This window comes from Carassius auratus, chromosome 40, assembly GCF_003368295.1.
Source record: "Carassius auratus strain Wakin chromosome 40, ASM336829v1, whole genome shotgun sequence".
Lineage (NCBI taxonomy): Eukaryota > Metazoa > Chordata > Actinopteri > Cypriniformes > Cyprinidae > Carassius > Carassius auratus.
In genome coordinates this window covers 2,126,672-2,154,046 of record NC_039282.1, presented here as the reverse complement: position 1 = coordinate 2,154,046, position 27,375 = coordinate 2,126,672, and the positions used below count along the sequence as shown (strand labels likewise).

General features: G+C 41.1%; 1 protein-coding gene across 2 annotated transcripts; it reads right to left on the bottom strand.

The window, feature by feature from the left end:
• Positions 1–22,969: 22,969 nt before the first annotated feature.
• LOC113058231 (P2Y purinoceptor 12-like) lies at positions 22,970–26,249 on the bottom strand. Of its 2 annotated transcripts, none has more exons than XM_026225933.1 (3): positions 26,214–26,249; positions 25,724–25,986; positions 22,970–24,987 (listed from the first exon to the last, which is right to left on the bottom strand). In XM_026225933.1, the coding sequence occupies exon 3, from the start codon at positions 24,972–24,974 to the stop codon at positions 23,907–23,909; it is 1,068 nt and encodes a 355-aa protein (XP_026081718.1). In that variant the 5' UTR covers positions 24,975–24,987; positions 25,724–25,986; positions 26,214–26,249; the 3' UTR covers positions 22,970–23,906. The 2 variants fall into 2 exon arrangements, with proteins under 2 accessions (XP_026081718.1, XP_026081717.1); XM_026225932.1 differs by having other exon boundaries at positions 22,971–25,011.
• Positions 26,250–27,375: the final 1,126 nt, after the last annotated feature.

The following is a 27,375-nucleotide window of genomic DNA, read 5'->3' as shown; positions in this document are numbered from 1 at the left end:
CTTGATAGACAGTCCAGCAGATTCCAGCCTGGTGAGAACCTCTCTCAGGTCCACAAGGTGCTTTTCAAAAGTAGGCGACGCCACCACAATATCATCTAAGTAGACGGCACACAACTTATAGATGAGACCCGCAAGGACTGTATTCATGAGCCTTTGAAATGTGGCGGGCACATTGCACAATCCAAAAGGTAAGACCCGAAACTGAAATAACCCACAGTGGGAAATGAAAGCAGTCTTTGGCTTGGAAGTCTCTGCCACTGCCACCTGCCAGTAGCCTCTTGCCAGGTCAATGGTGGAAATAAAAGTCTCTCTAGCCAGGAAGTCAAGAGATTCATCAATCCTCGGCAGAGGATAAGAGTCTTTTACAGTGAGCTTATTTAGTGCACGATAATTGACACAGAACCTTGGCTCTCCTGAATGTTTTGGTACAATTACAACTGGGGCAGCCCAAGGACCAGTGGCAGGTTCAATTATCCCTTCTCTCAACATGTCTTCAATTTGAGACTCAATGAGTTCCTTTTTAGCAGGAGAAGTGCAGTACGGGGCAAGGTGAACCAGTTTTGCATCAGCTGTAACAATTTCATGCTCCACTAGAGAGGTGCGTCCTAAATGTCCATCAAACAACCCACTGAAGGTCTCGAACAGTTCAGTTAGTTTGTGTTGCTGCTCGTTTTCCAGCGATGATTCTCCAACCTTCTCAGACAGGGCAGAAGAATTGAAATCCAGGCAGGACAAATCAGGATCAGGACTAGGTATCTTCAAGTTAGCACCCTCTAACTCCTAAAGGGGCACCGGCTCATCGCCGAGCACTACCGTCCTTGACGGAACATGAATCGAAACTGAAGATCTCAACATAAAATCCATACCCAAGATAACAGAAGAAGAAAGATTATGGACAGCAAAGCAGTGATAGAAACGCTGGCCCAAGAAACCCAAAGGCAACCAAATGACACCCAGCGGGCAACAGGATGCTCCATCCGCAAGCTGAACTGGAGGTGCAGTCCACGGTTTTAATCTTACGTCCCCCCCAGGAATATTCTGGACAACCGCTGAGCGCACTGCAGAGAGAGAAGCACCAGTGTCAAGAGTTGCATCAAAAACTTGTCCATAAAGATTAACCTTCACTCTGAACGGGGTATTCCAATAGAACGTGGAAGCAATATCCTCCACATGACACAGCTCAGGTTGATCATTTACGGAATCATCATGTAAGCGAGGCACATCTATCTTCTGGAGGGAGGATTGCCTCGTCTGAACGTCCTCCCTCCTCTGAAGTTTCCCCTCTGGGCAAAGTCTGGGGCCACATTTCCTTCACCCATGGCTTGGTCAGAGCCATCCATCCGTCCAATGTCCGGCACTCTGACTGTATCTAAATAGTGAGGCGTGGCCAAAGCCAGTGAAAGCACTTGTCAGAAGAAACAGTCGAGCAACATAGAAGGACAGCAGCTTGTGAGTGTTTTGTCTTGTTTTCTCATCAGACTAGTGTGTGATCATCATTGCTAGGAAAGTTTTTGTTTTGGTTTAAATTGTGTGTGTCTTACCGTGGTTAATACGTGCTGAAAGTGGCGCTTGGTTTTGCGTTTGCCTATCGCGGGACTGCCTGGTTTCGATCTGCTAAATAGTGAGGCGTGGCCAAAGCCAGTGAAAGTACTTAATTAGCTGTTTGGAAAGCACTTGTCAGAAGAAACAGTCGAGCAACATAGAAGGACAGCAGCTTGTGAGTGTTTTGTCTTGTTTTCTCATCAGACTAGTTTGTGATCATCATTGCTAGGAAAGTTTTTGTTTTGGTTTAAATTGTGTGTGTCTTACCGTGGTTAATACGTACTGAAAGTGGCACTTGGTTTTGCGTTTGCCTATCACGGGACTGCCTGGTTTCGATCTGCTTAATAGTGAGGCGTGTCCAGCTGACTTCAATCACAGGTAATCAGGCTAATACAAAGCACTAGGTTTCACCGAGGCAGCGGTCGCGGCAACCCTCATGTGAAGCCTCCTCGTGTGAAGACCGACGAGTGTAAAGACAATCGACTCTACCTGCGCGACTCCACCGAGCAAGGACACCGACAGGGCACTTGAGTATTGCTTTTCTCTTTCTTTTTGTATAGCCTCTCAAATATCTTACACTTGTAGTCACTATGTGCTTTCAGATCTCTACTATCACTACTAACACTTGGAGAGCACGCTATGTACGTCGCAGGAAGGCCTGTCTGACAAACCTACGCCATGTCCCTCTGACCTCTACTACTATGCTCTCTATTCCAGTTGGTCTCTGGAACTGCCAGTCTGCAGTTAACAAAGCAGACTTCATTTCCTCTATTGCTACCCATTCCGGTCTCAACCTCATGGCACTGACAGAGACTTGGATCAAACCTGAAGATACTGCCACCCCTGCAGCCCTCTCTACTAATTTCACTTGTTCCCACACTCCTCGTACCACTGGGAGGGGTGGAGGTACGGGTCTCCTTATATCCAAAGAATGGAAATTTGAACTTCAGCCATCACCTTCAGGTACTGGTTCATTTGAATCACATGCCATTACTGTAACCCACCCTGTTAAAATCCACTTTGTGGTCATTTATCGTCCTCCAGGTCAACTGGGAAACTTCTTGGAGGAGTTGGATGTGCTGCTATCAAACTTTCCTGAAGATGGTACTCCTCTGGTACTGCTTGGCGACTTCAACATCCACTTAGATAAACCCCAGGCTGCTGACTTCAAAACTCTGCTCACCTAATTTGATCTCAAGCTCATGTCCACTACAGCGACTCACAAATCGGGCAACCAACTTGACCTCATCTACACGCGTGGTTGCTCTGTGGACACCTCTTCAGTTGCTCCACTGCACACCTCTGATCACTTCCTCAATACTGCTAACCTAGCACTTACTCCTGAAGTGGCACACACTCCAACGCAGGTCACCTTTCGCTGGAACCTACGCTCACTCTCTCCATCTCGCCTATCTGCTGTGGTTTCATCCTCTCTTCCACCATTCTCTCAGTTTTCTGCTCTGGACACGAACAGTGCTACGGACACTCTTTGCTCCACTTTAACATCTTGCTTGGACAACTTTTGCCCACTGTTGTCTAGACCAGCACGCACTGCCCCATCTGCCCCCTGGCTGTCCGAGGTTCTCCGTGAACATCGCTCTAAACTCAGGGCTGCAGAGAGGAAATGGCAGAAATCAAAAAACTCTACGGACCTCAGTGTGTATCAATCACTCCTCTCTTCCTTCTCTGCAAAGGTCTTAACAGCTAAAACATCCTACTACCACAACAAAATTAACAGCTGCTGTGACGCTCGGACACTATTCAAGACTTTCTCTTCTCTTCTTAATCCGCCGCCTCCACCTCCTCCATCGACTCTTACAGCGGACGACTTTGCAACTTTCTTCACAAATAAGACGAGATCCATCAGTGAACAATTCTCCACACCACAGACTGAGGAAAACTTCACAATGACTGATGCACACTCTTTATCCTCCTCCCCACTCTCAGAGATGGACGTCTCCAAAATTCTCCTGTCCAATCATCCTACTACTTGTCCACTTGATCCTATCCCCACTCACCTCCTTCAAGCGATCTCTTCTTCAGTCATACCTTCACTTACTCACATTATCAACTCCTCTCTTCAATCTGGAACATTTCCCTTAGCATTCAAGCAGGCTCGGGTAAGCCCACTGCTCAAGAATTCATCTCTAAATCCAGCGCTTCTTGAAAACTACAGACCGGTATCCCTTCTTCCATTCATTGCAAAGACACTTGAGCGGGCTGTGTTCAACCAGCTTTCTATGTTCCTTGGACAGAACAACCTCCTGGACAGCAACCAATCTGGCTTCAAAAGTGGCCACTCAACTGAGACTGCTCTGCTCCCGGTTACTGAAGCCCTGCGACTAGCAAGAGCAGCTTCAAAATCCTCGGTACTCATCTTACTGGACCTGTCTGCTGCTTTTGACACTGTTAATCACTAGATTCTCCTGTCCACCCTCAGAAAGATGGGGATCTCTGGAACTGCTCTCCTGTGGGTTAAGTCCTACCTCTCTGACAGATCCTTCAGTGTGTCTTGGAGGGGTGATGTTTCAAAGTCACACCACCTTGCTACTGGGGTTCCTCAGGGCTCAGTACTTGGACCACTTCTCTTCTCCATCTACATGACATCTTTAGGATCTGTCATTCAGAAGCATGGCTTTTCTTATCACTGCTATGCTGATGACACCCAACTCTACTTCTCATTCCAGCCTGATGACCCGACGGTAGCTGCTCGCATTTCAGCCTGTCTGAGTGACATTTCCCGCTGGATGAATGACCATCACCTTCAGCTTAACCTTACAAAGACTGAACTACTGGTGATTCCAGCTAACCCATTGATTCATCACAACTTCTCTATACAGCTGGGCTCGTCAACCATAACTCCTTCGAGGACAGCCAGAAACCTAGGAGTTGTGATGGATCATCAGTTAAGCTTCACTGACCACATTGCTACAACGACCCGGTCCTGCAGGTTTGCCTTATACAACATTAGGAAGATTAGACCCTTCCTGTCAGAGCAAGCTACCCAACTTCTTGTCCAAGCTCTTGTTCTCTCCAGACTGGACTATTGTAATGCTCTCCTGGCGGGCCTTCCTGCATGTACTGTCAAGCCTCTGCAAATGATCCAGAATGCAGCAGCGAGGGTTGTCTTCAATGAGCCAAAAAAAGCTCATGTTACTCCCCTCCTCATCAGGTTACACTGGCTACCAGTAGCTGCTCGCATCAAATTCAAGGTACTAATGCTTGCCTACAAGACAACCACTGGCACGGCACCAACTTACCTAAACACTTTGGTTAAATCCTATGTACCCTCCAGAAGCTTGCGCTCTGCAAGTGAACAACGCCTTGTGGTGCCATCCCAAAGAAATTCAAAATCACTCTCACGGACCTTTTCCTGGACTGTGCCCAGCTGGTGGAATGACCTCCCAATCTCAATTCGTACAGCGGAGTCTTTACTCACTTTCAAGAAACATCTAAAGACTCATCTTTTTCGCCTGCACTTAACCTACTAACACCAGTACTTTTCCTCTTCTTGTCTTTTTCATTTAATTAAAAAATAAATAAAATAAAAAATAAAAATTATATACACTTGGCTATGCGTTCTATACTAGACTAACTGAGACTTGTCATTGCACTTGTATTCTGTTGTTGTTCTCTTGTTGACCTGACTGCTTCTATTGTTCTCATTTGTAAGTCGCTTTGGATAAAAGCGTCTGCTAAATGATTAAATGTAAATGTAAATGTAAATGTATCTCTCTGTGGTTCTGGGGGCTCCATTGGAGACAAACGCGGTCTTTCCCCTAGACTACAATTTGGACAAGTACGAGTAGTGAATCCTGGCAAGGAGCACTTAAAACAGTGAACATCCCTTTTTGGCATACTATTAGTTTGTCTTTGAGGGGGAAACTCAAAACTTGGACCAATGACTGCATGAAGCTCGTGAGCCCGCAAAAGAAGGTCCATGACTGACGGTATGGGTGTGCCATAAAGAGCAACTCTATATTTCTCAAGCACATGCTTCCTTATCAAGTCTATTTGCTCCAATTGAGGTGGAGGGGACCTTAGCTTACGAAACTCACCCAACATATGAGCGACAAAGGTCGGCAGTGGCTCATCCGGCATCTGCATACGGTCCAAAATGCCCCTCAGGACACGTTCCTGATTGTCCAAAGGCAGAAAGACTGTCCTAAAGAATTCACAGAACTGATTCCAGCTGGTTAAATGTGTGCTTAGTGCAGCAAACCATTTTTTTGGCTCTTTTGACAGAAAACGCGGGAGCTCAAGGAGAATTTGGACATCTGAGAGATCCAGGGAGGTCCTATACACGTTGAGAGACTGGAGCCATTCCTCAGGATTCAGGGAACCATCTGCAGCAAACACGGGTGGCTCGAGCCGTGATTGGTTAAGCATAGCAGTAAGAGCATTTGTTGTGGCACTCATCCACAGCGAGTGGTTGAGAAAATGTAGGTACAGAACTATAAGTTACATTGACTGGCACTGACCTTTGAGCTGTTGACTTAGCTTGCCCCAAACTGTAAGGAGTTGAGCTGGCTCTGGGAGCTGGATGTGGGGTCACAGGCACGGTACACTCTTGATGTGTTAAACGGTCCATCATATCCTTTTGTAGGTCAATCGATTCGCGAAGGCACCGCTGCAACACTGCCACTTCTGCTTGTAACAGCTTGTTTTTAGACCGTAAACCTTCAACAGTATGCTGTGAAGCTCCCTGTTGTATAAAAGAGTCTTCATCTGCGGGCCGGTCAGTAAAGTCAGACTGAAAGTCAGGGTGAGTAGCCATTATGCATGAAATCACAATCAGTTAATAAATGCAAATAATAAATCAAGATACTGTAAATTTACACAAATATATGAGTCAAAAGCTGTACTAACTTTGTACTAACTGTTACTCTTCCACACCCACAAGAAAAAACAGCAGTTTATGTAAAAACTCAGAAAATGAACTTCTGCTCTGGTTTTCCCCTTTAACTGCAAACAAAGATATAACACAGCACAACAGTATAACACAGCAATGTTACCCACAAAAAAAGTATCAGAAAAAAAAAAACAATGAAAAATTAGTGATTTGCACAATAGTCTCAACAAAAATGTACCCAACCAAGTGTCCTTTCCAAATGCAATCTGTTCCGCACGTGCTGGAAATGAACAGAAAGGCACAACAAAAAAAATTAATTAAAATTATGTCCCGGAAATGTTTCACACAGTCTTCACTTCAGTGTTCCCTTTTTGACATCCATTAATGACTGATCAACACACAAAAAAAAAACGATTGTTTTTGTTTCTTTCAATATAGTCAAGTTCAGTTTTTGCTCCACATTCCACAAGGAAAAAACGTTGAGAGAGAGAGAAAAAAAATTCCTCCAACCAGTTTTATACTATGAAAACAGTCAATATTCGGGCGATCCACGAAAATAGTATATGAAATCAGTCAAAATCAACATAAAAACATCACCTGAAAATCAGTCACACACCGGCCGCATGGTGTTCATAGTTAGCAAGCTAGTCAGCACAGTGGAATGGAAAAACTCCAGTAATGAAAAGCCCTTCCAAAAAAATAATAATAATAAAGACAATCCGAACCTCCTTGTAGATAAAGAACAAGAGGTGACCGGTGAATCCAGTTGTTCGGGTGCCAATTTGTAACGTTGTCAGAGTTTTAAGTCTGCCCAGGATGAATAGAAAAGACCACGCCAACGGATGGTAGTTTCACGAGTCTTTATATAATTCCTCTCCAGTAAATGCACTCTTCACATACATGTCATAGAGCGAATATTAACAGGGGAAAACACTCTGAAAACACGCTACAAATAAAAGTAGAAAGTAAACACAATAAATCAAAGGAGCAGTCGGTGGAGCGGTCACCTCTCTTCTCTCGCTAGCAAAAACTCTTCTCTCACTGCGCACGCGTACACTGGAACAGCGCGCACACAATAACGTGTCATCTTAAAGGCATACAACATTCATGTCATGAACATTATAACATTAGGTGGCCGTTAGAATAACTATGGGATTTAAATCCTGCCATGATTCAACCCTGAAAATAAAGTTCTGAAAGGTTGAAACTAAGTGTTCGAAAACTCAAAATCTTACAAAAAAAAGTTTTACAAGATCGAAAAATAAAATTTGCAAGCTTGCAAAATGTAAAAAAAATAAAAATGTCTGCAAACATTACGTTGGTTTTGAGATTTCCTTCTTCAGAACTGCAATTTTTTTTTTACAATGTTGCGCAAAGAATTCCAAGTTTCAAATTTATCAGTGTTCTCTCACTGTATTAGATTTTTTCCAGGTTTGAAACATTGTAAATGGTGATCTGAAAACTGGTGTGCGAATGTGTGAAAATTTTTTTTGAAACTCTGGAAACAGAGCTTTGCAGGCTTGCAAAACATTGCATATTTTTAAACATAATTTTGTTTTTGAGTTTTCCTTCTTCAGAAGTGCAACACTCTTTTTAACACTTATTATATTACATTACATTTGCACTCCTATTGCAGACAATTTTTTCAGAGCTGAGTTTACTACCCTCTCCACTTTACGGAGATATGCCCACACAGTTGAGATCGTGCGACTCACGTGATTTGTGGCAGTGTTGTCACGCAGCTCTGCTCTGTAACTCTGAAACTCAGACTGAGCGAAAATGAAGCTTTGCAAACTAAAACAACTAAAAAAAAAAAGCCTGGAGGGAGGGCCTTCTGCTCTTGGCCAATGCTTTGCTGTCTGCTAACGTACAGTCCGATCACAAGTACTGGAAAGGTGGGATTGACCGACCGCTTCGCCAATGACAATTGTAGCATAAGTTTTGACCAATGATTTGATCGATGAAGCACTAGAAGACATGTTTCAGGTCATTAATGCTATCACCGGTAAACACTCAGTGTCAACTACTAAACATCACTTCTACAAAAATATGACTGATTATAAGGACTACATTATTATCAAGCATTTCTTAATGGAAACAAAAGATGAAAAAGTAGGTTGCAGAATTTGTGGCAAAAAAAGTTGATGCAAAGGAGCACATGAAATCTGGAAACTTTTTTATTGTTCTCCCTCTAGAAGCACAACTACACTGAGTAGACATTCAAAAGGCCCTTTTTACCGCTGCACGTACCGCCAAGCGCAAGCGCATCAAAGCGCATTTTCGCTAATATACGTCAGTTTTGCCTCACTGATGTGTTAGATTTGATGGCTTCAGTCAGGGAAAATGAAAGAAAAACACTGTAGTTAAAATATTTAATATCCACAGACAAAAGTTTGGTACATATGAAGTAATGTGCATTTCTTCGAACGAATTCAAGCATGATAAATGTCAAGCCTTTGCCTGAACCTGTGATTATATTTTCTCTAATCTACATGGTATTAAACCATATTTTAGATTTGACGCATTTAAAAGGTGTGCATTATTATTTATATTATATTAATTATGCTTTATATTATTCAAAAGAAATTGTGGTTTACTTTGCATCGGAGCATTAAAAGTGGTAGCCTATTTTAGGGGGGTTGGCTACATGGATTAATATGCAAAATGTCAATATTTTCATATATTATGCCTTTATTTTAATTAATATTTTCAATATAAATATATTTTTTCCTTTAATAAAAAAACATGGATTTTTGTTATTCGTTACCTGTCTTTTAACTTATTGGGGAAAAAACATTTGTCTGTAAAATGATTAAGAAATTGTTGCATGTTTAAACATGAAGCACTGTATAATTTAGTTCCCATTATATAGGCCTAATTTGCCTAAAACAAGAAATGAATTAAATGAAACCTGCACGATTAAATCTTTGAAAATCTAAAGAATGGACGGATTAATAAAACGTTCTCATGATTAAACTCAAGTTCTCTCATTATAATCAACAAAATACACACGATGTAAAAAAGAGCTTCATTAACTGACAACATAAGTGATTTTAAATGGAGCCTTCTTTACTTGCTTTTAGTGCTGGGCGATAGCATATGACCTAAAAAAAAAAATCTGATTTATGATTTAAATAGATTTTAAAATCAATATTCAAATGACAAAGAAATTTTAAAAAACAAGTTTTAATATAGTTATAAACTTATAACTGAGACACGATGATAAAAAAAAACTGTGATGTTATTACCTTAATGCTGGAAAGTTTAAAAATTTTATTTTATTATTACTTTTTATTATATATATATATATATATATATATATATATATATATATATATATATATATATATATATATATATATATATATTTTTTTTTTTTTTTTTTTTTTTTTTTTTTTTTTTTGTTAATACTAGCCCATCAGCTGTGCAAATTTTGTTTGTGAGGAAAATAACAGTACATTTTTGTCAGTTATTTTATCTAAACAGGGCTGCGTTTCCCAAAAGCATAGTTGCTAACCTGTTAGTAACTTAGTTGGTTGGCAATGGGAAATTGTATTGCAACCAACAAAGTTGCTAACTTAGTTAGCAACTATGCTTTTGGGAAAAGCCTCCATCCATCCATCCATCATCTTCCGCTTATCCAGGGCCGGGTCGCGGGGGCAACAGTCTAAGCAGAGACGCCCAGACTTCCCTCTCCCTAGCCACTTCCTCCAGCTCTTCCGGGGGGACCCCGAGGCGTTCCCAGGCCAGCCGGGAGACATAGTCCCTCCAGCGTGTCCTAGGTCTTCCCCGGGGCCTCCTCCCGGTGAGACGTGCCTGGAACACCTCCCTGGGAAGGCGTCCAGGAGGCATCCGAAATAGATACCCGAGCCACCTCAGCTGGCTCCTCTCGATGTGGAGGAGCAACGGCTCTACTCTGAGCTCCTCCCGAGTGACCGAGCTTCTCACCCTATCTCTAAGGGAGCGCCCAGCCACCCGACGGAGAAAGCTCATTTCGGCCGCCTGTATCCGGGATCTTGTCCTTTCGGTCATGACCCACAGCTCATGACCATAGGTGAGAGTAGGAACGTAGATTGACCGGTAAATCGAGAGCTTTGCCTTACAGCTCAGCTCCTTCTTCACCACGACAGACCGGTACAGCGACCGCATTACTGCAGAAGCTGCACCGATCCGTCTGTCAATCTCACGTTCCATCCTTCCCTCACTCGTGAACAAGACTCCAAGATACCTGAACTCCTCCACTTGAGGCAGCAACTCTCCACCAACCTGAAGTGGGCAATCCACCCTTTTCCGACTGAGAACCATGGCCTCGGACTTGGAGGTGCTGATTCTCATCCCAGCCGATTCACACTCGGCTGCAAACCGTCCAAATGCACACTGAAGGTCCTGGTCTGAGGATGCCAACACGACAACATCATCCGCAAAAAGCAGCGACGAAATCGTATGGTCCCCAAACCGGACACTCTCCGGCCCTTGGCTGCGCCTAGAAATTCTGTCCATAAAAATTATGAACAGAACCGGTGACAAAGGGCAGCCCTGCCGGAGTCCAACATGCACCGGGAACAGGTCTGACTTACTGCCGGCAATGCGAACCAAGCTCTTGCTCCGGTCGTACAGGGACCGAACAGCCCTAAGTAGGGAGCCGCCGACCCCATACTCCCGGAGCACCCTCCACAGGATGTCGCGAGGAACACGGTCGAATGCCTTCTCCAAGTCCACAAAACACATGTGACCAGGGACCACCACCCCGGTCTGCCAGTCCAGAGGTACTGTCCCCAACCGCCATGCGATGTTGCAGAGGCGTGCCAGCCAAGACAGCCCCACAACATCCAGAGACTTGAGGTACTCGGGGCGGATCTCGTCCACCCCCGGTGCCTTGCCACCGAGGAGCTTTTTAACTACCTCGATGACTTCAGCCCGGGTGATGGACGAGTGCTCCTCCGAGTCCCCAGCCACTGCTTCCTCAACAGAACACAAGTCGGTGGGATTGAGAAGATCCTCGAAGTATTCCTTCCACCGCCCGACGATATCCCCAGTTGAGGTCAACAGGTGCCCATCTCTACTGTAAACAGTGTTGGTAGGGCACTGCTTCCCCCTCCTGAGGCGTCGAACAGTTTGCCAGAATCTCTTCGAGGCCAACCGATAGTCCTTCTCCATGGCCTCACCGAACTCCTCCCAGGCCCGAGTTTTTGCCTCCACGACTACCCGGGCTGCAGTCCGCTTGGCCTGCCGGTACCTGTCAGCTGCCTCCGGAGTCCCACAAGCCAAGTCCCACTGCCGGGTCTGTCCAGCTTCCTCCCCCGCCATCGGATCCAACTCACCACCAGGTGGTGATCAGTTGACAGCTCCGCCCCTCTCTTCACCCGAGTGTCCAAGACATATGGCCGAAGGTCTGATGACACGACCACAAAGTCGATCATCGACCTCCGGCCAAGGGTGTCCTGGTGCCACGTGCACTGATGGACACCCTTATGCTTGAACATGGTGTTCGTTATGGACAAACCGTGGTTAGCACAGAAATCCAATAACAGAACACCGCTCGGGTTCAGGTCAGGGGGGCCGTTCCTCCCAATCACGCCCCTCCAGGTGTCACTGTCACTGCCCACGTGAGCGTTGAAGTCCCCCAGTAGAACGACGGAGTCTCCAGTCGGAGCACTTTCCAGCACCCCTCCCAGAGACTCCAAGAAGGCCGGGTAGTCCGCACTGCCGTTCGGCCCGTAGGCACAAACGACAGTGAGAGACCTATCCCCGACTCGAAGGCGCAGGGAAGCGACCCTCTCGTTCACCAGGGTAAACTCCAACACATGGCGGCTGAGCTGGGGGGCTATTAGCAAACCCACTCCAGCCCTCCGCCTCTCACCATGGGCAACTCCAGAGTGGTAGAGAGTCCAGCCTCTCTCAAGAAGTGTGGTTCCAGAGCCCAAGCTGTGCGTTGAGGTGAGCCCAACTATCTCTAGTCGGTACCTCTCGACCTCCCGCACAAGCTCAGGCTCCTTCCCCGCCAACGAGGTGACATTCCACATCCCTAAAGCCAGATTCCGTGTCCAGAGATCGGGTCGTCGGGGGTCTCGCCTACGACTGTCGCCCGATCCACTATGCACCGGCCCCTTACGCTCCCTCCTGCAGGTGGTGAGCCCACAGGAGGGCGGCCCCACGTCACTCCTTCGGGCTAAGCCCGGCCGGACCCCATGGGGGAAGGCCCGGCCACCAGGCGCTCGCATACGAGCCCCAACCCCGGGCCTGGCTCCAGGGTGGGGCCCCGGCTGCGCCATGCCGGGCGACGTCACGGTCCTTGATTTTAATTTTGCCATAAGGGGTTTTATGAACTGTTCTTAGTCTGGCCCGTCACCAAGGACCTGTTTGCCTTGGGAGACCCTACCAGGAGCATATAGCCCCAGACAACATAGCTCCCAGGATCATTCGGGTACTCAAACCTCTCCACCACGATAAGGTGACAGTTCAAGGAGAGCACCCAGATTTATTAATTTCTTCAAGATTTCAAAATCAAATAGCCTACTGATAATGTATTAGCACTGTAAGATTACATTTGTTTGAATGCATTTTTGCTAAAGCGATTGCGTGTGAATGTGCTTTATCTGTTTAAATCATGCTTTAACCCGAAAATAATCAGTAAAAGAAACAGACAAACTCATATAGCCTTTAACATCCCACTCGGCTATTGCAGACATTATAACCTGATCAAGAAATAGCTAAATATGTTTAACATGAATTCTTGCTGAATATGCAGTTATATTACGGGCTGTTGGCATGAATTGTACTCGTGATGGAGGCTCCAGTCAGAATCACTGCTCCGGTCATCATTTTTTTTATTCACATGCAGTATGGTTGTTGGTATTTAGCAGTTAAAACTTATTTTTAAACTTGAATTTAAATACTATTAAACTAACTTTAAATTCTCAAGGAGTTTATGGATAAAATGTCACAGGGCATGTTAAATAATCTAAATGAACTTGTGTAAATAATATAATTTAATAAGCAAATTATTTTAACACGCAACTGAATTCAGGTAATGCCGTGGCACCGCCGCGAACAAGGATGACATAAATGGTCACTTGGTTGATGTATGTGATGGTGTGCTCTATAAAAAGATCTTGAAAATCTTCACAACTTTAAATGATTGCCCCAACTTTTCAATCACCTTAAGTTGTGATGGAGTACCTTTATTCAAATCCTCTTCACAGTCCATATGGCCTCTGTTGTTCACTTTAAATGAACTACCTCCCGATCTGAGATCTGACCATATTATGTTAACGGCATTGTGGTTTGGAGCTAAAAAGCCCCCAATGAACATCTATCTTGACTCATTTGTGAATGAGTGCATTGGTCTACATGAGCGCGGCTTTGATTGGGTTACATCTGATGGTGTACATGGTAGCAGCAAAGTATATGCTTTAATACTTGTAAGCAGTTCTGTTGCCCATCCACTCCTACAGAACTTTAAGCAGTTCATTGGGAGTTTGGATGTTCTTTTTGTCTTCAGAAGGGACCACTTGTCGACCGTGGTTGGGGAAAGGCCAGGGTTTAATCCTTGGAGGAAAACATAGAACTGAGATGTCAAAGTCAGACTTTAGAGATAGTTACGAGAGCTGTTGAAGCAGGCACACCTTCAGCAGGTGTGAAAGGACCTTCGGTGTTGTCCTTTTTACCTGGATTTTATATAATTGAGGGATGTGTCCCTGATTACATGCACAGTGTCCCCTAGGAGTTACAAGATCTATCACTTCGCTATGGTGTAACCCTGAAAACCACCAATCTCCTTGGTACTTAGGCAGGTCCATACCACAAATTGACAAACTACTATAAAAAAAAAGCCCCCAAGTTATGTCTCCAGAACACCTCGTTCCATAAAAGACAGACGTTACTAGAAAGCCCATAAATGGCTGATGTGGCTACTTTACTACAGTATCTCCATACTTAAGGGGATTATACCTGAGAGATACCTTAATCATTGGCTGAAACTTGCGAGTGGCATAGCTTTGCTGCTAACCACATCGATTTCATCTCAGCAGCTTTTAGAAGCGCAGGACCTTCTTCGTCAGTTTGTATCCGAGATGGAGCCCCTTTATGGTATAGGTAATGTCAGCTACAATGTTCTCACCTTTGCCTTCATCTCTCTAGAAGTGTTCAGAATTGGGGGCCATTATGGGCCCTTTCCGCCTTTCAATTTGAGGCATATAACATGGAGTTTATAGAAATGGTGAAAAGCACCCAGTCTGTGCTGCCCATCCAAATATGTAAAGTTTTCTGGATGAAAGAGCACATCCACTGTATGCCAGTCAAACACTGAAAAATCCCTCCTCAGAGTGTAGTGCTGTTCTTGGTCCATTATTGAGGGGGAAAAAAGAGCGAAAGCATGCAGTGATGTGTTTGGGAGTTACAGCTTTTGGACCGCCCAATAAAAATATTATGGCACATGATGACTATATTGCTTTGCATAGTGTTGGTGATTGGGTAGAGAAGCAGGTTGTAGAATATTATGATCGAGTGTTTGTCAATGGTGCGACCGTTAATTCCCAGGCATACCACCATTCAAAGAAGAGGAATTCAAGTGTAGTTCGTATAAAAACTGACAACGTATTCTTCTCGCTTAAAACATTCATAATGGCAGTACTTGTTATGCTATTGGTAGCTTTTTTGAGGAGGGGAAGCACAGATTTTCTGCTTGTGTTCAAAATCCTCTACAATTTCATCCAGGTGAGAAGGTGCTGTCTCACCTAACTGCTGTAAATGCTTCCGCAATTGAACACAAATGAGTGTACGTGCCTTTAAAACAACACAGATGTTACTACATTATGACTTTTCTTAAAGGGGGGGGTGAAATGCTATTTCATGCATACTGAGTTTTTTACACTGTTAAAGAGTTGGATTCCCATGCTAAACATGGACAAAGTTTCAAAAATTAAGTTGTACGTTTGAAGGAGTATTTCTGTTCCAAAAATACTACTTCCGGTTTGTCACAAGTTTGGGAAAGTTTTTTTCGAGTATGGCTCTGTGTGACGTTAGATGGAGCAGAATTTCCTTATATGGGTCCTGAGGCACTTCTGCCGGAAGAGCGCGCTCCCGTATAGCAGAACACTGAGAGCACAACAGACTTCACTGATCAGAGCGAGAGCGTCGCCAAATCTCACAAAAAGAGTGTGTTTTTGATTGCCAGGGCAAGACAACCTGCACAGATTACCAAAAGAGAAACAGCATTAAGGGACCAGTGGATGGAGTTTATTTTTACAGAGCATCAACGGAGTTGTGCAAGTGTTTGTTCCCTGCAAGTGTTTGTTCCCCTATGAAGATGCTTGTTTTACTAACAAGGCTCAGTTTGACGACGGATTTGCACATCGTTTATTTCTTAAGGACAATGCAGTCCCAACGATAAAGGGTCACGATCGTGTGTTGGAACCGCAGGCGGTGAGTAAAACTGCTTCAAATATCTCTGTGTTGTTAACTTAGCTATCGGCGCGTAAGAATATCAAGTAAACAACATGCGATGTTGTCATCAAACTGCACTTTCCACATGTACAGCTTAAAAAAAAAAAAAAAAAAAAAAGACGACAAAGTGGAACTTAGTCATTTTCCAAAACCGCTAAGCAAATATATACAGTTTCAATATATACATCATAGAGACGCTGTTGTTGCTGATGCTGCTCTTGTTAAATTTCAGCCTCTGGATCATAAATATACGCTGAATCTGACTGTTAACAATGGTTTGTTTTGGTTGGTTTTTTCCTCACGGTAATGTCACAGCTTCCAAACGCTATCAAAGCAAAAGCCTACTGGCGCTCGTGATTCTTTAGCTCCGCCCACACGCCACACCTCCAGCCGCTCGTGTTTTTCCGGGAAAAATCTGTACAGACTATCTTTCTCTTATGAATATAATAAAACTAAAGACTTTTTGGCGTTATGAAGGATGCAGTACTACTCTATAGGTACTCAAGATTAACAGGATATTGAGTGAAAACCAGCATTTCACCCCCCCTTTAACTATTATGAAGTAACTGTTTAATTTTTTTATTTTTTTTTAATGTCTGGCATCAGTGACATAAGTTTTTGCAGCTCTGCCAAACTTTGTTGAAAGCACCAAAAGTTTATTTTCTTTGAATGCTAGTGGAGAACCCAGGTTTACATAGCTGCATAAGTTATGAAATGCTTAAGTTAAGTTAAGAAATGCTTTTAAATTAAGACCCCTACATTTTTGAAGACAAACTCAACTGTATATTATTCTGTATGCATCTGCATATGTAGTGCATGTATGCACTTTCTTACATATAGATATTGATATATGGCTATTGATGAAAAAATAAAATGTATGTTTTCAAATAGAATTTGTGTAGTATAAATAAAACTATATAAATAAAGGTGACTAGTATTTGTTTTGTTTTCATGAGCCGGTTAAGAAGAGGTAAAATAATAAATATTACATTTTATAAAAGATTCGAAAATGGGATAGAAATTGAAATGAAATGTGGATGTGTAGACTTGATAAAAGTTCAAACTGTTCAAATAAGGAAAACAAGTAATGAATAGGGAAACCATAGGCATGTGAAATGTATGTTGTTTTGAATAGTTTGGCATATATAAATTAAACATATCGGTTACATATATGGCCAAAACATACAGTATTATGTAAATACTAATCATATACATTAATAGATGTCAATATGGCAAATTTATTTATGTTATAAACCTATATCAACATATAGCTACCTAGAGATATGTATATATGTGATAGCAATATATTGTCTTATATTTAGCATATATGATGGTGTCATTAGCAATATAGGGACATATATGTCATATATTACATTTCCGTAAGAGTATTTTCTGATGTTCTGTGAAAATGCCAGATCCAGCTCCTCCATACGAGCACAAATGTCCCTGAGGTAGCTGGCAGCACACGATGCAGCCGATGGAATTTCAGTTGGTTTGTGGAGCTCTACATTGTCTTTTAAGTTCCAATGCAATGCCTCTTTTCATCCCAGTAACGGATACTTGGGAAGTACTTCAGCTTTGATAAAGCAGACTCCAAACATGGGAAAGGATCCACACTGTAAGATGTGATGATATCCAGAGCCCTGCCAAAAGTATGGGGGTATCCAAATCCCTTCTGTTGAAATACCTCACCACTGAATTCCCTGACAGTCCGACATCCTACCAAGTTGCCAATGGGATGCCCGGGCCCTTTCAGGGATTGAGTCGGCAAGCGGTCATTGCGTTCGTAAAGGTTGGACAAAAGGATTCTTAACAGATGTTCACCGACCACATGACCTGCATCTAAACAGTCAGACAGACCAAAGATGCGCTCGACCCTGGCCTTCTGCACATCGTCACGAAGCCAGATCTCCAGAGGTGGTGGGGACTGACCCACACTGTCACTGCCCACTTGTCCGAGCCCAAGTAATCCCCTCATTCAGGTCAGGCTGTTGAGACTCAATGGACAGACACCCAGTGCTGCCGCAAACTGCCTGGAGTACTTCCCACTGACTTGGCCAAAAAATATTTCCTCCAGAGCCAGCTCCAACTGAAACACTTTCCAGCTACTGGAGAATCCTCCCATGCCTTTTAGCTACAAAAACATCCCAGAGGCTCTGAGTGAGATATGAGGCAACTGTATGTCTTCTTATGCAGTCCATCGATTTCGAAGATGACGTCACTGCCAGGATGCGTTGTTGGAGTGTTGAGGTAGCCGCTGCTGTCGGCGGTGCCATTGAAGGTGGCTATAAAGCCCATTCTGAGAGCCACATGTCCTGCCGCAGTCGAGACATGTGAGTGCAGAATCTGAGGATGGGTGTAGTTGTGGCTTTAAAATTAAAAGAAGTTAATATACAAGACTTGGTATGTCCCTGTGCTTTGGACAGAAACTTTCCAAAATGTAGAGCATGAATTCACCATAGAGTATAAGTCTCCATACTTGGCTGAATGTCATGTCACTTTTTTCACTTTAAAATTGTGTATGTTTATAGATAATAGGCCTTGTGTTCAGTAAACAAAAAATATTTTGTTCTGATATTTTTGAGGTTAACATGACTATTTATGTTGTGACAACTTGTGATATTAAGTTATTTTTAGTTATAGTTATATTTTTTTATTTAACTGTTTATTTTCATATTTTCTTACCATATACAGAAGAACAAGAGAATATATAGTAAAAAAAAAAAAAAAAAAAAATTAATAATAATAAAAAAACTTCGATCCATATTAATACATAAAATCCATATTAATCAATACTATCAATAATGTTATTGCTTGTCAAACACATCCTAAATAATCTTTAAGGGGAGACCAATCATTTACAAAAATATCCAGAGTTCCATGCAGTACATTATGCAGTCTTTCGTATGGTAACAGTGACAAAAGTTTTTCACGCAAAAGAGTTACAGTAGGAGGGTGTTCTTTAATCCAAACATGACGTATGGAAAGGCGAGCAGCATAAAGAATTGTAGATATTGTTTTTTTATTAAGTTATTTTAAGTTGGGTGGACTTTAGTCCCCGCTTGTTAAGTTTACTCAAAAAAGCGCTTGCAATAAGTTGCCTTATTTTTATACGTTGACGCAACTTTTCTTTTTTACAGTGTGCCCGATGTTAATAAAGTTATAAACTTAAGGGCATAGTATAAGTAGGCACATTGGGACGCACCAACTATCTTAATAGAATAGAATTCATTCTAACACACTGAATTTATTCAAAAACGAAACACCAGTGTGTTGCTGGGATTTGCTTTGTGTAAAACCATGTTTGTTGGGACACTTGCTTTATTTACTGTGGTGGCTGTGACATGGGATGTCGAAAAGAAGACAGGGGCTTGTGTACTGTAGCACGTGTATGACTTAAATGCTTAATTGATATTTGATATCATGGGCTAAGTTTCAATTAAAAATAAAGTCTAAAAAATAAATATATAAAATGTCTTTCCAAGATGTCATTTATCTGGTCAGAGACCAAAAGTCAGCACACTTCAACCCAGATCTTTCAGAAACAACACTTCTACAAACCACATACTTTGTTTTGATATTGAATATGCTTTGTGTTGTCTTTAAAGAGTTGTGTACACATTTCAGTTTTATTTCTATATTGTTTTTCCTCATTTTATATTGCCCAGTACAAAGAAGACTTACCATCATTTCTGCAAATTAAAGGCGATGGTGGCTGGCAAAAATGAAACCAAAGATTCAGCATGGGGAATTCTGGCTGACATACTAAAAACAATATCACAGGCTGTGTTTCCCTCATTAGCTCACTATGGTCATTAGTTCCATTGAACTCTTTTGGTAACAACGGAATTTGCGATCACGTTGCTTTTAGGAAATGCACTCCACATCAACAAACTTTCTGTTATTATATTAGCTACTATTTGAACATTGCTGTTTAAATATGGTAAATGTACAACTGGAAAAAAAATGAATTATAAGTTTATAAAAAGTCTTTTTGCACAACTACCCCTTATTTTTTACCTTGCATGGTTCAAAATATAAAGAAGAGATTTAAGAAAATATTGCTTATGTGCTAAACTTTCCATTATCTTCAACAAACGTGCATGAGGAGATCAAGTGAATGGGGATGGAATGGCTTCAGCTTCATAACAGACAATTAAGGAGAAATATGACATCTGTCAATGAAGGAGGAATACTTCAGTTGTAGTATTAACGACGAGAGACATATTTTATCTTAAAGTGCTCCTGAATGAAACCATAAAAGTCAATTTATTAATTTAGCAGATGCTCAATTTCAAATCAGCGTATAAACAAGGAACATCACAGCAATTTATCTTGAGGAATAGTATTCATTGCGCACAATGCCAAGTTTAAAGAATAAATAAATAAACAACCAAAGAAAAAAGAGTCATAGTAAGTGTATATGTTTACACTCATGTATCAGTTACTGTAAGTGCTTGAGGACGAGGTGTGTTGAAAGTTGTGATGGTGTCAGCAGATCAGATGGAGGTTGGCAGTTCACTCCACCAAAGAGGAACACAGGGTTCCCACGGGTCTTTAAAAACATAAGACGTTTAGGCTTTTAATAATTCTTGAAGAGGTCAAATATTCTGAAAAGAAGTCTTACATGTTATTTTCAGAAGAGTAGATTAATGCAGATTCACATGGCTGAGTTTAAAGGCAGTCACACTGGACATTTCTCCATTGACCTCCATTCATATGCATGTGAATGCAGGAAAACATAAACAGATACACATTTCACTGCATATTTTGCATATATGCTCATTTTCTGACCCTTAAACTCACATGACATGAAAATGAGTAACCAATGAAAGATCAATATGCTTTACAGGGTGATCTCTTGACTACATTTCAAATAACACAAACTTTAAAGCTGCAAGTAGATGATACCTTCATGTTTTAAATAAGAAAAGTATTATTTGTTATTTATCTACTGACATTATATTCCAAATATTGCAGTGGCCAAAAAATTTCAGAGGCTAAAAAGTCTTGTGTAATCACAGCTTTAATCACAGGGATATTTGGCTGTCCCAGATGAGAGATTGCCATCACGAAGCAGTCGTGCTGATTTCTGTAAGTGTGGCTCTAAACGGTGGTCCTGTGTCGTACAGTGAGAGCGGTTCACAGAAGCACACTGTCACGGTCTTGTGATCAAAGATAAGCTACGATAATTTTCTGACTGTATCATAAACTCAGCATGATCATCACACAGCGTGTTTGCTGCTATATGACCCATGTTAACTGACCAGCCAATAACAATGGGAGGTGAAATAAACATGACACAGCGCTAAAACATAAAATTGCTTACCTCAAGCTCTTATCCCTTCCTCTTTCACCACTTCCACTTTTTTCAGCACACATAAAAATTAGAACTGCTAGAGTGTGATTCATCATCCTCTTTTTCTTCACCACTCACACATGCTGATGAAGTTTTATTATCCTATAGTAGCATGTGTCATAGACTACCACACCACTCAGTTGGTGACATCATCATATATCTGCATACTTTTCATACCCACGTTCATCAGATCCATATTGCAGTTTGATTTGCTGTGATCTTGTAGGATCACTATAATTGTGCAGTGTGTTGAAGGCTTAAAGCTTTGAGCAAAGCTTTTCCATTCCCACTTACCAGAGAAACCAAACTCAGGTTCTGAAGTACAGATTTGGGTTCTTTTTTTCCTTTTCCCACCTTTGTAAATGAATTGATTCAGCCAGTCAGTCATTGCTCACTGATGTCCATTTCACAGTTTTTGTTTAATAAATGTTGTTTTTCTAATAAATGCCAGTATATATTATTAAATATAGCTAATTCCTCCATACTCTTATTTAGTGAAAACTTATTTTTTGAATACATTATGTATTCTGATATGTATTTTGTGTGTGTGCCATTTAAGATCAAATTAATTCAGATCTTAAATATAATTAAATTTTATGCTAAAGTAACCCTGGAACTGAAAGTTTGGGAAGTTCCTCTTTAGGAGAAATGACCATATGACACAACAACAACAACCTGCTGTAGCAGTCAAATACATGTTTGAAAAATACTGCAACACAGACAAAAATGAGCTATATTGATTGCTATATTTTTAAGGGTCTACACAAATACTCATGTTTGTATGTGTATATACATATTTATTTAATTACAATTGTTGTTTTGCAATTTAAATAAATTAATACTGTAACTTTCCAATAATTCAGAAGCAGGAAATTACTGATGAAGGAGCATTGTGCATGATTATTTGTGTCTGCATTACAGTTATATCCACAGTATTATGCAGTTACATTACTTTTCAATTGGTTGTATATTTATATTTAAGTAAAAACAAACAAACAAACAAAAAAATACCCATACCTTTATGAACGAGTAAATGTACTTTTGCACCAAACACTGATTGTCATTTATGACCTTATGTGTTATTATTGTAATGTTTGTGATCGATGTTTAGACTATTGGGTCATCAACCTTCACTATATTTAGACATTCTATTGATTAGGAACCGAAGCTGAATAATGAAATTACTGACTTCTGTAAAACTGGTTATAGCTGAACTGAACTTGTTTCAGAACAGATGAATTTCCCACTCATACTGATCTACAGTATCTGAATCATCACTGAACTAACCTGAGCGAAATAATCTCACTGTTGTCTTTTACAGCTGCTGTGTCCATAATTCTGTTTATCTCTGTGAATCTGCTTCAAATCAATCTAACTGCTTTAGAAATAAAGATGATTTGACTTGATTATATCAGTGGATCTCAAACATTTTAACTCAAAGGTCTACAATATTCTACGGCCCCACAATTCATTCAGAGATTCCAGAAGTTTCAAGAAAAACTTCAACAAAAACAGTAATTATTTAGGGCCAAATAAAGACATATGACTTCGGATCTTTATTTTTTTATTTAAATTTACTTTAGAGTTCGATCATTTTAATATTAATATTAATAAAGTAACTTAAATACTTAAAATAGAAATTATATTTCCTTAATATATCAATGATCAATAGATTAATTGATTTAATAATATATTGTTATTATGTCACAATATATTGAATAATACATAAGTATTTGCTGCTTTTCATGGTTTAAAAAATATGTGACAAATCATTTATTAATATATCAAAATGTAATTTTATATTCAGTAATACACTTTATAACATAGACAGACATGTGATAAGATATGGTACTGCGCGTGTGTGAATGTATTGAATATATGTTTACTCGTGCAGTACATGCACACATATATTGTCTAAAATTGTAGCTTTTTTATTTGTTACAATCTGTACATTTGTGTCATGATGGTACTTCACATAAGGACAAACAGGAACTAAACGGGAACATATCCATGACACTTCTGAAACAAAAATAAGTGGTTATATACAGTAGATTGGGGGGGGGGGTTATATCACAGACTAAATCAAACACTTCAGACAAAGACATGAAGGACAGAGATGGAGAAGGTGTATAAACATGACCGAGGAAGGGAACTAATGAACAGACTAGACGTCTTACACTGTGTTGTTTGCTGAACTTTTTTATTTTCTTTGGTTAAAAGCTGCCATTTTGGTTTTTAATTGGAAAATATATGGAAAAATGTATTATCCATGTTATTTGTTTTAATGTGACAACACAAGAAGCGTTGCTGTTTTCGGCATATGGTTATGTCTACAAGTGCACATCTTTTAAAATAAAAACAGTATTGGCAAACAGTTCAAATGCATTACAATAAATTCTAGCTCTTTTACTATTTTACTTTATTCTCTGAAATCCTGTTTACAGTGAACCTGGGCCTTGCAGCTTGACTGCTAGTAATGGAATATCAAAAAACTGTTAGCTCAATGCCTGACTCTGAGGTATGAGTTATGAGTTATGAATAAGTCATGACAGGTCTGAATCAAGGATATAAGTGACTCACCCATGTAGCCATTGCAGCATGAAAATATGTTAAAACAATAATAATATTAATGTCAGTGAGATGATTAGTGTAGGAGAACCCTAGCATGTTCATGTGGACGAGAGAGTTCCCGACAGCACTGTCTGTGCGTTACATGAGTGTGTTGCCCTGAGGAGTGCTGGCCGAGTCTGTGCCGAGCTCCCTGAGCCCCCTGCAGCGGCCCGGAGACAGACGCAGGGTGTTTAACAGAGAGCTCCTGAAAGACTTACAGAGGAAGAAGTAGATGAGAGGATCCAGCACAGAGTTAAGGGAGGACAGCCACAGCGTGCTCTCCTTCAGCTGGAAGAAAAGCAGCTTCTGCTGGCAATCGAACATGCTTTCTCGGGTCTGGCTGATGGTGTAGGGCACTCGGGAGAAGTGGAAGGGAACGAAGCACACGAAGAAGACGGCCAACACCAGGAACACGTTGGCTTGAATGTTCTGAGGGGTGTTCGTCCCTGGCCTTCCCTGGTGTTGAGCTCGTGTGCGGGCGTAAGACTTGTAGAGCTCTTTCGAGATGAGTGTGTAGCATACTATTACTGTCACGAGGTTTCCCCAAAAGATCACCTGGCACACGTGGTTGACCAGCTCGTGCCACTTCAGTCCCATCTCTGTCTTGAGGTCACTGCATTTAAAGTGGCTTGAAGTGCTGGGCCGGCTCGTCAGGATTACGTTAGGCAGAGAAAGAGCCAACAGCGATGTCCATATGAAGCCCGAGAGGAGCTTTCTGTACAGCAGGCGTCTAGGGTTGGTGCCCACAAACGGCCGAATGGTCTTTCTGCAGCGATCGATGCTGATCAAGCCAAAGAAGAGGATGCTGATGTACATGGTGAGGTAGAAGAGCACAGATGACACTCGACAGACGAACACACGCTCACCGACTGATGCTAAGTTCGCATCGGCGAGGATCTTGAAGGGGAAGGTGAGGGTCATGATAATGTCGGCCACCACGATGTTCTTCAGATAGATGATGAAGTGAGATTTACTGGGGATTCGGAGGAACACCCATGCTGCCAGGCCGTTCAGCGACAAGCCCAGGATGAAGAGGATGGTGTAGAGAAGAGGGAACACGGTTGTCTTCAGAGCGCTGTCCCGTGAACAGGCCTCCGTCGACTCATTCCTGAAGGTCTGGTTGGAGTCAGTGTCCGTGGTGAATGCCAGCGCTGTCCTAAACTCCATGGATGTGTAATTTCTGTCACATAAAACTACACATTGGCTATGAATAGAATAGAAGAACTTCAGTTTTTAACATTCTCCTTGACTCATATTCTTAGTGCATAATACAAGGCTTTATTGTTGAATATGTTATTAGAAGCCAGTGCATAAAACTGCGTATTACTTCTAAAGCAAGCTGACAATGTCTGTTTGGAGGAAATGTCAAGCTGCTGCCATTCCTTTGTGATTTATGAAGACAAAATAGAAAAAAGAAAAAAACAAGACCAACTGCTCCAACTACTATTATGAAACATGAGCTATTTATTTGAAAGTTTTCGATTTGAGAGCGAAAGCTTAACAGCCTCTTCCCTTGAGTTACAGTGTTCTCCAGTAGATAGTGTTTATGATAAAGGAAATGTTAGAGGTCATTGTTTAGGATTATTAAGCCATTTGAAGTGATTTTAGAAGAATATTACTTTCTTAAAGACTTTTTACTTCCATTAAAATGTAATCTTAATACTACTATTTATTTAATGTTTACAATATTGGAAAATTAATTGAAATATATAACAAGTAACCAGTAAATAACATTCAACAAGTAATTCCATTCAAGATATATTTCCATTTAAAATACAATCTAGAAAAGTGGAGATTAAAGTGGAGAGTAGAGGTCAATTAATGAATGTATTAATCTTAAAACACATTAATAATCAAAACTGTTTTGCAAGTCACTTGAGTAAAGTGTCATTGTAATATGAAAATGTAACACCTACCTCAACGAGATGCAAGGATCAAATGTGATGCTTTTACTTGAAATAGGTCTTGAGTCACTTCTTGGTTTTTGGAAACAAGTTTGATTTTAGGGCCTTTCTGAAAGGAAACGAATCTTTCATCCCCCCTTCTGCTTTTGGTTTCCTGCTATGCCATGCAGACACAAGGAGAAGTGTCTAACGGTCTGAAAGCTGCTGTAACATCAACTGTGCTTTGGTTCACCATCTGTTGTGCTGACAGAGCCAAAGTGGTGACTTAAATACCACTGAAAAAAACAACAACAACAACAACAAGGGGGAATCGCATTTGACATTTGAATGTAATTATTTATTTAATTAGAATTTTTAAATACATATAAAAAAAAAATGTAGTGCTTCAATCCATGTTGTTTCAAAATATCTTTACAGAATATTCTGCCTTAATGTCTCAAAGCACCCCTGTGGCAAAACAACAACAGCAACAACAAAAATGTTAAGGTAGTGAAAGAAAAACCTTATCCTCTGGCAGTAGTGATGGGAAGTCCGGTTCTTTTCCGCGAACCCGTTCTTTGGGACAGTTCGATTCAATAACCATTGGCGATGACGTAATGGCGTCAAGTCTATCAAATATTCAGATATATAAAGTCAGTAATCATAACTTTAGTCTGTTAAAAACCTCATAATTCATGAACAGTTTACAATTCAGTTTTGCAACAGCGCACCCAAATAAAATAACAGCAATAATGTGCATACAAGGATTTAAGTCTTGAAGATATAAAGTCAATAAATTAGGTGTCATCAGCGCAGAAACCATGATCCACTTACTGTACATAATCCATTGCGATTTATTAGTTATTAAATAAACTTACATTTCGCCAGATTTCCCTTCATCCAAGCCCTCTACCCATTAGCACAGAATCAGTTCGTTTCAGACGCGCTGTGCAGTCGGCTTCATGCTGAATCACGCATGCGCAGTATCATCAGCTCCGAAGGAAACGGTTTTCGGTTCAGTGTACTGATGATCTGAAAACCGACGCAACCGGTTCTTGACTCGAGAATGTGAACTGCTCTAACCGGCATGTGCTGCAGTTCAGTATCATCAGCTGCTCTTCTCGTAATCTTCCATTTACTACACACTCAGTTTGGGAATGTGTCATCGTTTACTATAAATACAATACAGATATTTCATAAATCATAAAAAAGATATTTCATAAATCATCCCTTATTCCTATTAAAATAGATTATTTAGAGTCTTAATTACTGTCCAACTTCCCTGAAAACCCATTTGTCCTATAATGTACAATTTAACAAAATACACAGATTAGATACATTCATCTTTTTTTTTTTTTTAAAAAAAAGGAAAATAAAATATAGTTATCAAATGTACCCTTGAAAATGTCCACGCATGCGCAGTATCGTCAGCTCCTCGGGTCTCAAACGGCTCCAGCAGTGGCGTGTCCGTTCGTTATGTTGCTCGACTCAGTGTTCATCTTCAGTTCTCTCTTCACAGCAGTTCAGTCAGTGTACTGTTTGAGTAAATGAATTACTCCGGGATATTGGTTTGTTTTAACTCAGAGGGAGTGTCAGCCACATTAAAAAAAGTTAACAGCTCAAGTAATTTGTGTATTAATGCGTATTAGAGACGCGAACCATTTCAAATGATTCAGTTCGCTTTG